Below are 10,080 nucleotides of genomic sequence, written 5' to 3'. Positions count from 1 at the left end.
GGCGATTTCCCCCTGAAATCCGACGATATCTCCGGCGATCTCCCTCTTCTCTTACACAAATCATGTAAGGACCCTATCCCACTCTCTTAGGTTCTATTTGTTAGGTTTTTGTGTAGTTTTGATAGATTTTTGTTAGGGTGATTGGTTAGGATTGTGATTTGGTTGTATAATAGGTTTAGAATTGTGATTTGGTTGAATAATTTGTTTTGTTGAATTGATTTAGAATTTTTTTATAATTTTTTTATTTTTTGTATTTATAAAATCGATTTTTGTATATAAAATCGATTTTTGTATTTTACAAAACGATTTTTCTATATAAATTCGATTTTTTGGATTTTACAAAAAAAAAATTCTATATAAATTCGATTTTTTGGATTTTACAAAACATTTTAAATATCTATAAAACTTTTTTGTGATTAAATACTATTATTTGGGATTTAAAAATATTTTTCATATATATATATATTATTAAAACTATTTTTTGTAATTATTAAACAATTTTTATTTATTAAAACTATTTTTGTTTATTAGAACTATTTTTATATATTTATTAAAAAAATTTAATATATATAAATCTTTTTCTGTGATTAAATTATTTGGGATTTTTTTTTAATAAAAAAAATTAATTTATATATTTCTGTATTTATTAAATATATTTTTTTTAATTTACAGGTCTCATGATGATCAGACCCGGCCTCGACAGCGTCGTGGTCGTGGTGGTACGGGGAGCCAGTCTCGGGATTCCAGCCATTTTCAGGATTCCCCTTCGCCCCACAGCTCCAACCATACATCTCCCTCTGCTGCACCCGCTCATGCTCCTCTCGCTCCCGCTGCTGCATCCGCTCCTGTTCCTCCGGGTCCTCCGGGAGTGATGAGGGTTGCGGAGTTGGTTCAACAGCCCGGTCGTGACCATCTTCCGTATCTCACTCCGTATCCACATGGACGGGGTCAAACATGGTAATTAAACATTTTTTTTCTTTAAATTTGGATTCATTATTAACCGTTTGTTCTTTTAATAAGGTTCAACCGATCCGGGAACGGGATCAGCGCATGGATCAACCGTATGATGTACTCGGCCCTCGACAGTGGACATCCGACTTTCACTCACTTCCCAACCGACAAGCAGGTTCTGTGGTTTCGTCAGTTTGCGGTAAGTATTCTAATTTTTTACTTATATTTTTAATCTTTAATATAAATTTTCTACTAATTGTGTTTTTTTTCAGCAAGAGTTCAACTGGAATTCCGATGAGACGCTCTTTATCTATCACCACTTCGTCCATAAAGTAATGGACAACTATGGGAAGCAGATCCACGAGTGGAAGAAGAAGTGGGAAATCAATAAGGTTCGATTTAATTTATTAAACAATTTTTTAATTTATTAAACTTTTTCTTTTTTTTTAATTAAAAGGTCCCAAAGTCGATGAACGATACGGTCTGGAAGGAGTTGTGTGCGCATTGGGATAAGGAGGAGACGAAAGAAACTTCTTCCACCAACTCCACCAACCGCAGGAGCGACCGTAAAGGGAAGGGCATCTACAAGCATAACTTGGGTGCTCAATCTATTGCCACTCTCGGAGATCGCATGGTAAGTTCAACCGCTTTTTCTTCAATTATTTGAGTTTCAGAATTTAAATTTATTGTGCATTTCTTCTAATTTCTAATGTTTCTTTAATTTTATGTTTTTTTTCAAGGCGGAAGAAAATGATGGCGAGCCGGTCGATGATCTCGCCCTAATGAGGAGGGCGTATACCAACAAGAAGACCGGCCAGATTGATGACGGTCTTGTGAGGGACGTGGTCGACCTGGTCCAAACTCAGGTGGTAGACGAAGTGTCTCAGCTTCAAACCGAGGATGACGCTTCGACGGCTTCGACCAACTTGTCCCGGTTTCGAATCAACGAAATCGTTGAATCCGTAAGTTCTTTTTTTTTTAAGTTCAATTCATTTATTTCTTGGTTTAAATTTCTAAATTTGGCTTTTTTCTATTCAGTCGGTTCCAAAGAAGAAGGGACGTTTGTTCGGTTTGGGTCGTCGCACCCGGTCGGTTCCTCCTTCTTCTGCACCACCGCCCTTTGTTGATCCAGAAGTACTTACGGCTCAGTTGAAGGACAAAGATGATCGAATATCTTTGTTGGAGACCCAGATGGCGGCTCAACAGGCGGGCTATGAGGCACAGAGGAGGCTGAACCAGCAAATGATGGAGATGATGCAGAGGATGTACCCGAACGAGGTGTTCCCGGACGTGCCAGACCCGTAGTTTTTTTTTCCCCAATCTCGGAATGTTTTATTTTTATTTGTGAAACTTTGAATATTAATTAGTATGATTTCAATTTTACTTTTAATTTCATATTTTCGAATTTAAATTTCAGAAATTTTATTTTTTCAAAAAAATTAATATTTTTTACATTTCGAGGAAATTAATTATATTTTTCACTACATCGATCGATGCGTTTTTGAACAAAAACGCATCGATCGATCCGTTTTTTTAAAAATATAGCGAGGGACATTTCCCTCGGAATTTTCCGAGGGACAACTCCCTCGGAAAATTCCGAGGAACGGATCCCTCGGAATATACCGAGGGAACAGTTCCTCGGAATAAACCGAGGAAAAAGTCCGTCGGTATACTCCTATCGATCGATGTATATATGTCCAAACACGCATCGATCGATGAACTTCCGAGGAATTATCCCGACGAAGTTCTACCTCGGTATATTCCGAGGACTTTTCCGACAAACAAGGGATCCTCGGAATTTCCTCGGAAATTTATTTCCTCGGAATTCCGTCGGAAAATTCCGAGGGATTTCAGAGGAAAAAAGAAATTCCGAGGAATTATTTCCGACGACGTATTTCGTCGGAATTGCGTCGGAATAACGATATTCCGACGAAATTCCGACGATTTTTTCCCTCAGAATCCTTGATGTTTTCTTGTAGTGTTCGTTTTTTCCTTGTGTTCTGAGTGCTGTAAAAAAATTACTGAAGTTTAATTTCAGATTTAATTTTCTCCTTTTTCCAGTTCAATGGTCTCTCATTCATTTTAGTTCTTTTGGCATGAGTCAGGTTGAAGATGTTACTTAAATGTACTCCAGTTTCAAAGTTTTCTTCAAACAAGAAAAAAAAAACTCAGAATTTTGTCAGAAAGCTTAGGTATCAATATGTATATCTGAAACTGCTATATACAAATTTAGTATCTACTAATCATTTGTTGTGGTTTAACTATCTTACAAATATGTTTTTTTTTTATAATAGAACATATTCAACTATTTTAAAGATCTGTTTATGAGTCTATTATATATCTGTTTGTGTCTTACTAATGAACTTCAAGACTAGTGATGACTACAGAAAGAGGTGATGGAAAATAATAGAAAAAAATGCAAATCTAACCTTAAAAAAATCCCAAAATGTTTTTTTTTTTAATTCTAAATCAGACATTTATCTAAGTGATCTTTATACAAGCTTCAAAATTTTAAAATCTTTCGATCAAAAAATTTCAATAAAAGTTTGACTTTTTATATTATATTATATTTTATTTTACTTTTTGTTATGTTATATTAAAATAAATAAAAATATTTGAAAGAAGAATTATTTACAAACCAAATACAAATTAATATTTGTAAATAAAAGGTGCTTCCAAACATGTATCTCTTTTTGGAAAAGCTCATAACAATATTTACCCCTCTTATTTTACAAAAAAAAACAATATTTACCCTTCTAACTGTTTTGTTTCAAATGTTAACACGTCTGATTTTGGTCTCCATTTTATCCAGTTATAAATGTGACTAAAATGTTGACAAAAAAATGTGACTAAAATAAAATTTAATTTTGATAAAGAAAAACAGAACACTAGAATTTGGTTAAAACAAAATAATATAAATGCAAATCGAAATTTGCCCGGGCTGATAATACTGGTTGTTCAAAAAGAAAAATGTTACATGAACCCTGTTGTTCAAAAAGAAAAATGTTACACGAACCCTGTTGTTCAAAAAGAAAAATGTTACATGAACCCTTTGACGGGTTAGACTTTCATTATCAAGGAGACGACCCCAAGTCAATCACTATGTGAAATTAACGATCATAAAAGAGCCGGGACTGGTATAACCTTATCTCGCATCAACCAAGATCAGAGAGAGTGTGAGATGGGTTTTGTAGAGAAGAATGCTTACGATCTTCATTTTATTTTCATCATAACCATAATTTTGGGCAGTTCTATTGCAGTTTCTGCAACTATCTCAGAAGCAAACGCTCTTCTCAAATGGAAATCGACTTTCAAGAACCAGACAAGCTCATCAAAGCTGTCTTCGTGGGTCATCAACACAAACATCAATACAAGCTTCTGCACCAGATGGTATGGCGTTTCCTGCGACCAACTAGGCAGTATCATCAGGTTAAACCTGACTGACACTTCCATTGAAGGTACATTCCAAGATTTCCCTTTTTCTTCTCTCCCAAACCTAGCTTACGTTGATCTTAGTATGAACCGTTTCTCTGGAACCATCCCTCCCCAGTTCGGAAACCTCACTAAACTCATATATTTTGATCTCTCCATAAACCAGTTGACTGGAGAAATCCCACCTGAGCTTGGCAAGTTACGAAACCTCGAAACTCTCCATCTTGTCGAAAACCAGTTAAACGGGTCGATTCCATCTGAGATAGGTCTCTTAACTTCGGTTCGAGAAATTGCCTTGTATGACAATATCTTGTCCGGACCAATACCCTCTTCCATTGGAAACCTATCAAACTTGGTTAACCTGTATCTTTTTAACAACTCTCTCTCTGGTCCAGTTCCTTCAGAGATTGGAAACTTAGCCAATCTTGTTGAGCTGTGCCTTGATAGAAACAGCATGACCGGTCACATTCCTTCCAGTTTAGGAAAGTTGAAGAACTTAACTCTTCTCAACTTGTTCGAAAACAAACTTTCGGGTGAAATACCCCCTGAGATCGGTGACATGACCAGTCTAGATTCCCTTACCCTTCATACAAATAACCTTACAGGTTCAATTCCTCCTTCCTTAGGAAATCTCAAGAACTTAACTGTTCTTCATCTTTACCTAAATCATCTAACTGGTGTCATCCCCCCCGAACTAGGAAACATTGAATCCATGACCGATTTAGAGTTAAGCCAGAACAAACTTACAGGTTCGGTTCCTCATTCCTTCGGAAACTTTACCAAGCTGCAGTTTTTGTTCCTCCGTGAAAATATGCTCTCTGGTCCGATCCCTTCAGGGGTTGCAAACTCTTCAGAGCTAATTGTCTTGCAACTCGACACAAACAAGTTCACCGGATTCTTGCCTGAAACCATTTGCAACGGTGGCAAGCTTGAGAACCTCACACTAGATGATAATCACCTCGAAGGTCCTATCCCGAAAAGCGTGAGAGACTGCAAAAGCTTGATGAGAGCAAGATTCACAGGGAACCGATTCACCGGAGATGTATCTGAGGCATTCGGGTTTTACCCGCATCTTGATTTCATTGATCTCAGCCACAACAAATTCCACGGCCGGATTTCAGGCAACTGGGAGAAGAATCGAAAGCTACTCTACTTGATCATGTCAAACAACAACATAACGGGTCCTATCCCACCCGAGATTTGGAGGATGACGCAACTTGGTGAGCTGGACCTATCTACCAACAACCTCACTGGTGAACTTCCAGAAGCAATTGGAAATCTCACGGCTTTGACAAGGCTAAAACTGAATGGGAATCAGTTTTCTGGAAAAATCCCAGAAGGAATAAGATTCTTGACCAAGCTTGAGTATCTTGACTTGTCCTCAAACAGATTCAGCTCCAACATCCCACAAACCTTGAACTCCTTACCAAATCTTCATTACATGAACCTGAGCAGAAACAAGTTGGAGGAACGCATTCCAATGGGATTAACAAAGCTGATTCAGTTATCTAATCTTGATCTCAGCCACAACCAGCTCAGCGGAGAAATCCCACCACTCAGCTCCCTGGAAAGCCTTGAGAAGCTCAACCTCTCAGACAACAATCTCTCTGGTCAAATTCTACCAAGTTTCAAGGACATGAAAGCCCTGATATACATCGATATATCAAACAATAACCTCGAGGGTCCACTTCCAGACATCCCTGCGTTTGGAAACACAACCGCAAAAGCATTGAAAGGAAACAGAGGCTTATGCAGTAATGCAAGTAAACAGAGGTTGAAACCATGCCCAGTCACTTCAGCTGCGATCAAGAAATCGAAAAAGAAGGACGACAACCTTGTTGTGTGGATATTAGTACCGATCATAGGGGCGCTCGTGATTCTCAGTGTATGCGCAGGGACATTTACTTACTACCTCAAGAAACGAAAGCCAAGAACTGAAGACAAATCAGATTCTGAAAAAGGAGAGAGTTTGTCAATCTTTAGCTCTGGTGGCAAAGTCAAATATCAAGAGATCATCAAATCAACGAAAGATTTCGATCCAAGATACCTAATCGGAACCGGAGGATACGGCAAAGTCTACAAAGCAAAGCTCTCATTAGGCACAACCGTGGCCGTGAAAAAGCTACACGAAACTACAGACGAAGAGATAACGAAACAAGACTTCTTAAACGAAGTGAGAGCGTTAACGGAGATCCGTCACCGGAACGTGGTGAAGCTATTCGGCTATTGCTCCTTCCGCCACCACACATTCCTCATCTACGAGTACATGGAAAAAGGAAGTTTAAGGAAAGTGTTGTCCAGCGACGACGAAGCTAAACGGCTCGATTGGGTTAAGAGAATCAACATCGTCAAAGGCGTAGCGTACGCGTTGTCGTATATGCATCATGACCGATCATCTCCGATCGTGCACCGTGATATTAGCAGCGGAAACATCCTTCTAGGCAACGATTACGAAGCTAAGATCTCCGATTTTGGGACAGCGAAGCTTCTCAAGACGGATTCATCCAATTGGTCCGCCGTTGCTGGCACCTACGGCTACGTCGCTCCAGGTAAAATTAAATTCCCGAAATCAAAATTTGAAACCCCTAAAATTCCCGTAACTAAATTTTAATAGTTTTTTTTTTTTTTTTTTTTTTTTTTTTTTTTTTTTTTTTTATCTTTACAGAATTAGCCTACGCAATGAGAGTGACGGAGAAAAGTGATGTGTATAGCTTTGGGGTTTTGATGTTCGAAGTGATAAAAGGAAAATATCCGGGGGATTTGGTTTCCACTTTATCTTCTTCTCCCGGGACAACTCTGTCACTAAGAAGCATTTCCGATGAACGTCTGCGTATGCCAGAGGCGGAGATTAGAGATGAGCTCTTGAAGATGGTAAAAGTGGCGGTACTGTGCTTGCAAGCGAATCCCCAGTTTCGGCCAACGATGATGACAATCGCCGCTGAATTCTCATAGAAACTCATTAATCACTCTTGATATTTACATCCCAAAGAACACTACAATAAAAAGATCGTATTGCATGCATCACTTAATTTGTATCAGACAAATAAATGATATCAGTTTAAATTACTTAAGGCCTGTTCGTTTGCTCACCCAGGTGATTCATCTGGGTGAAGATGCAAATTGATGTTCGTTTAGTGCATTATAATGTTACATCCAGATGGATCACCCAGCTGAATTTTTAAAAATTCATCTCAAATTCTCACCCAAATGAAGGTGAGTCTTGACGATGCATCTGGATGCAGATGCATCTAGTTCAGTCCAAAATGATAAATGACAAAAATGACCTTTTTAAAATCAAAATATTATTTTCAAACCGTAAATTCTATTTTTTTGCATATACATATTTCCGTTATAACCAAAAAATACATTTTCTCGCAAAAACGGAAAAACACATTTTCCCGCCAAAACCGCAAGATGCATTTTTCCGCAAAAAATATAAAACACACATTTTCATTAAAACACATTTTTCGGCTAAACCAGTAAAACCACACTTTTCGACCAAAACCCAAAAAAACGAATATTCCCGCCAAAACTCCAAAAGCATTTTCCAGCCAAAACCGCAAAAAACATTTTTCCGCCAAAACCGAAAGCAACGCATTTTCTCGTCAAAACAAAAAAAAAAGCATTTTCTCGCCAAAACCGGAAAACACAATTTTCCCGCCAAAACCAGAAAACAGAATTTTCCCGCCAAAACTGGAAAACTGAATTTTCCCGCCAAAACCAGAAAACAGAATTTTTCCACCAAAACCGAAAAACGCATTTTCCCGCCAAAACTGAAAAAAACACAATTTTCCTGCTAAAACCGAAAACACATTTTTTCCGCCAAACCGGAAAACAAAATTTTCCCGCCAAAACTAGAAAATGTAATTTTCCCGCCAGAACCAGAAAACATAATTTTCCCGCCAAAACCGGAAAAATGCATTTCCCACCAAAACCGGAAAAACGTATTTTCCCGCTAAAATCGGAAAACATATTTTCCCGTTAAAACCGGAAAAACGCATTTTCCCGCCAAAACCGGAAAAATGTATTTTCCCGCCAAAACCGGAAAAATTTATTTTTCCGCCAAAACCGAAAAAATGTATTTTCCCGCCAAAACCGGAAAAATATATTTTACCGCCAAAACCGGAAAATGAAATTTTCCCGCCAAAACCGGAAAACGCATTTTCCGGCCTAAAGCTTATTTTTCCGCCAAAACCGGAAAACGCATTTTCCCGCCAAAACCGGAAAACGCATTTTCCCGCCAAAACCGGAAAAGCGCATTTCCCGCCAAATCGCGAAAAATAACTTTTCCCGCAAAAATCGTGAAAAAAAACTTTTCCCGTCAAAAACACTTTTCTCGCCAAAACTTCAAAACATACTTTTTCCGTCCAAACCGCAAAAACGTATTTTTCCGCCAAACCCATAAAAATGCACTTTTTCGCGAAAAACACATATTTCCTCAAAAACCAAAAAAATATTTTCGGCCAAAACCGTAAAAATGCTATTTTTCCGCCGAAACGTAAAAAAATATATTTTAGTCATTTTATTAACAACTCCACCTGGATGCAGATGGAAGTTACAAAATGAAAAACAAACGAACATAGTTGCATTCAGATGATTCATCTGGATGCATGGACGAAATGAAGAAACGAACAACACCCAAATGGAACATCTAGATAAGACATCTAGATGGACCATCTGGATGCATCTTCCAGATGTATAAACGAACAGGGCCTTACTAACCTTGTCCGGAAACTAGTTAAATGCTCCTGCTACAGCGTGTGGCACATAATTTTTAAGCGAAGATAGTTAAAATAAAAAATAAACCTGGGTCAAAATTTTCTTTAGTCTCGCAGCTTTTCATTGCTAACCAAAGAAGCCACTTTTGTTTTTGTATAGATTAACTTCATCATTGGCAACTGAATCTTGCTTTTCAAAATCACTATGATAGAATGTCTCTGGCTGCAACTGGATTGACCATATTTGAAATGGAATGCTTTGGAATGATCAATTCCATTAATTCCATAAATTTTTTTACCATTTAACATGAATGGAATGGAATGCTCATTCCATCAATTCCAAAAAAATCTAATCAGAATATAAAGCAAAACATTCCAAAACAATTTTGATAAGGAACAAATGGAATGAATCCATTCCATTTTTCTACTGCATTTCATTCATCTTATTCTATTCCTTTTTATAACCCTAAATCTAACAAGGTAATTACTAAGACATAATTAAGCAAATCATAAAGATAAATTAAATGAAATGCATAAAAAGATAGAGTAAAAGACATTGGAGTTCCAGTACAAATCTTTGAAGGAGTGTTTAATCTTCTCTCCAAAAGCTACTAAAAACCCTTATTATTATGGTGAATGAAAGAGGTAAATAAGATGTGTGTTTAGCCTAGACAATGACTAAACACATATATATTAGGTAATATAAGTCATCCAAGGGAAATCTTGTAATATGTGGTGATTTATGGGCTCAAGTCGGTCTCGATCAAATCGGGCCCGTCTCCTCACGATGGCTCAAGATTGCAGTGTCGATTGACACCCCTTCTAATTCTAAGCTCTGACTTTGATTTTTTGAACATCTACTAGTTTCCTCATCCTTAAACTCTAAAATTCTCCATAATTTCCATATTGTTCTAAAACATATATGGACCTGAATAGACTCTAAAACATACTTCAAACACATATAATAGACTCTAAAAGA

General features: G+C 37.4%; 1 protein-coding gene across 1 annotated transcript; it reads left to right on the top strand.

The window, feature by feature from the left end:
- Nucleotides 1-3,850: 3,850 nt before the first annotated feature.
- LOC106347721 (MDIS1-interacting receptor like kinase 2-like) lies at nt 3,851-7,449 on the top strand. Its single transcript, XM_013787310.3, has 2 exons — nt 3,851-6,932; nt 7,049-7,449. Exons 1-2 carry the CDS (start codon nt 4,133-4,135, stop codon nt 7,333-7,335), a joined length of 3,087 nt encoding a protein of 1,028 aa, XP_013642764.1. The 5' UTR covers nt 3,851-4,132; the 3' UTR covers nt 7,336-7,449.
- The last annotated feature ends 2,631 nt before the right edge of the window (nt 7,450-10,080 follow it).

The sequence above is a fragment of the Brassica napus genome, chromosome C5, assembly GCF_020379485.1.
Source record: "Brassica napus cultivar Da-Ae chromosome C5, Da-Ae, whole genome shotgun sequence".
Classification (NCBI taxonomy): domain Eukaryota; kingdom Viridiplantae; phylum Streptophyta; class Magnoliopsida; order Brassicales; family Brassicaceae; genus Brassica; species Brassica napus.
This window is presented reverse-complemented; position numbering and strand designations above follow the sequence as displayed.

Excerpts from the sequence above, each read along its gene's own strand:
- LOC106347721 (XM_013787310.3), top strand. The coding sequence starts at position 4,133 with ATGGGTTTTGTAGAGAAGAATGCTTACGATCTTCATTTTATTTTCATC. Across the intron at positions 6,933-7,048 it reads CTACGGCTACGTCGCTCCAG|AATTAGCCTACGCAATGAGA; the intron begins GTAAAATTAAAT and ends TTATCTTTACAG.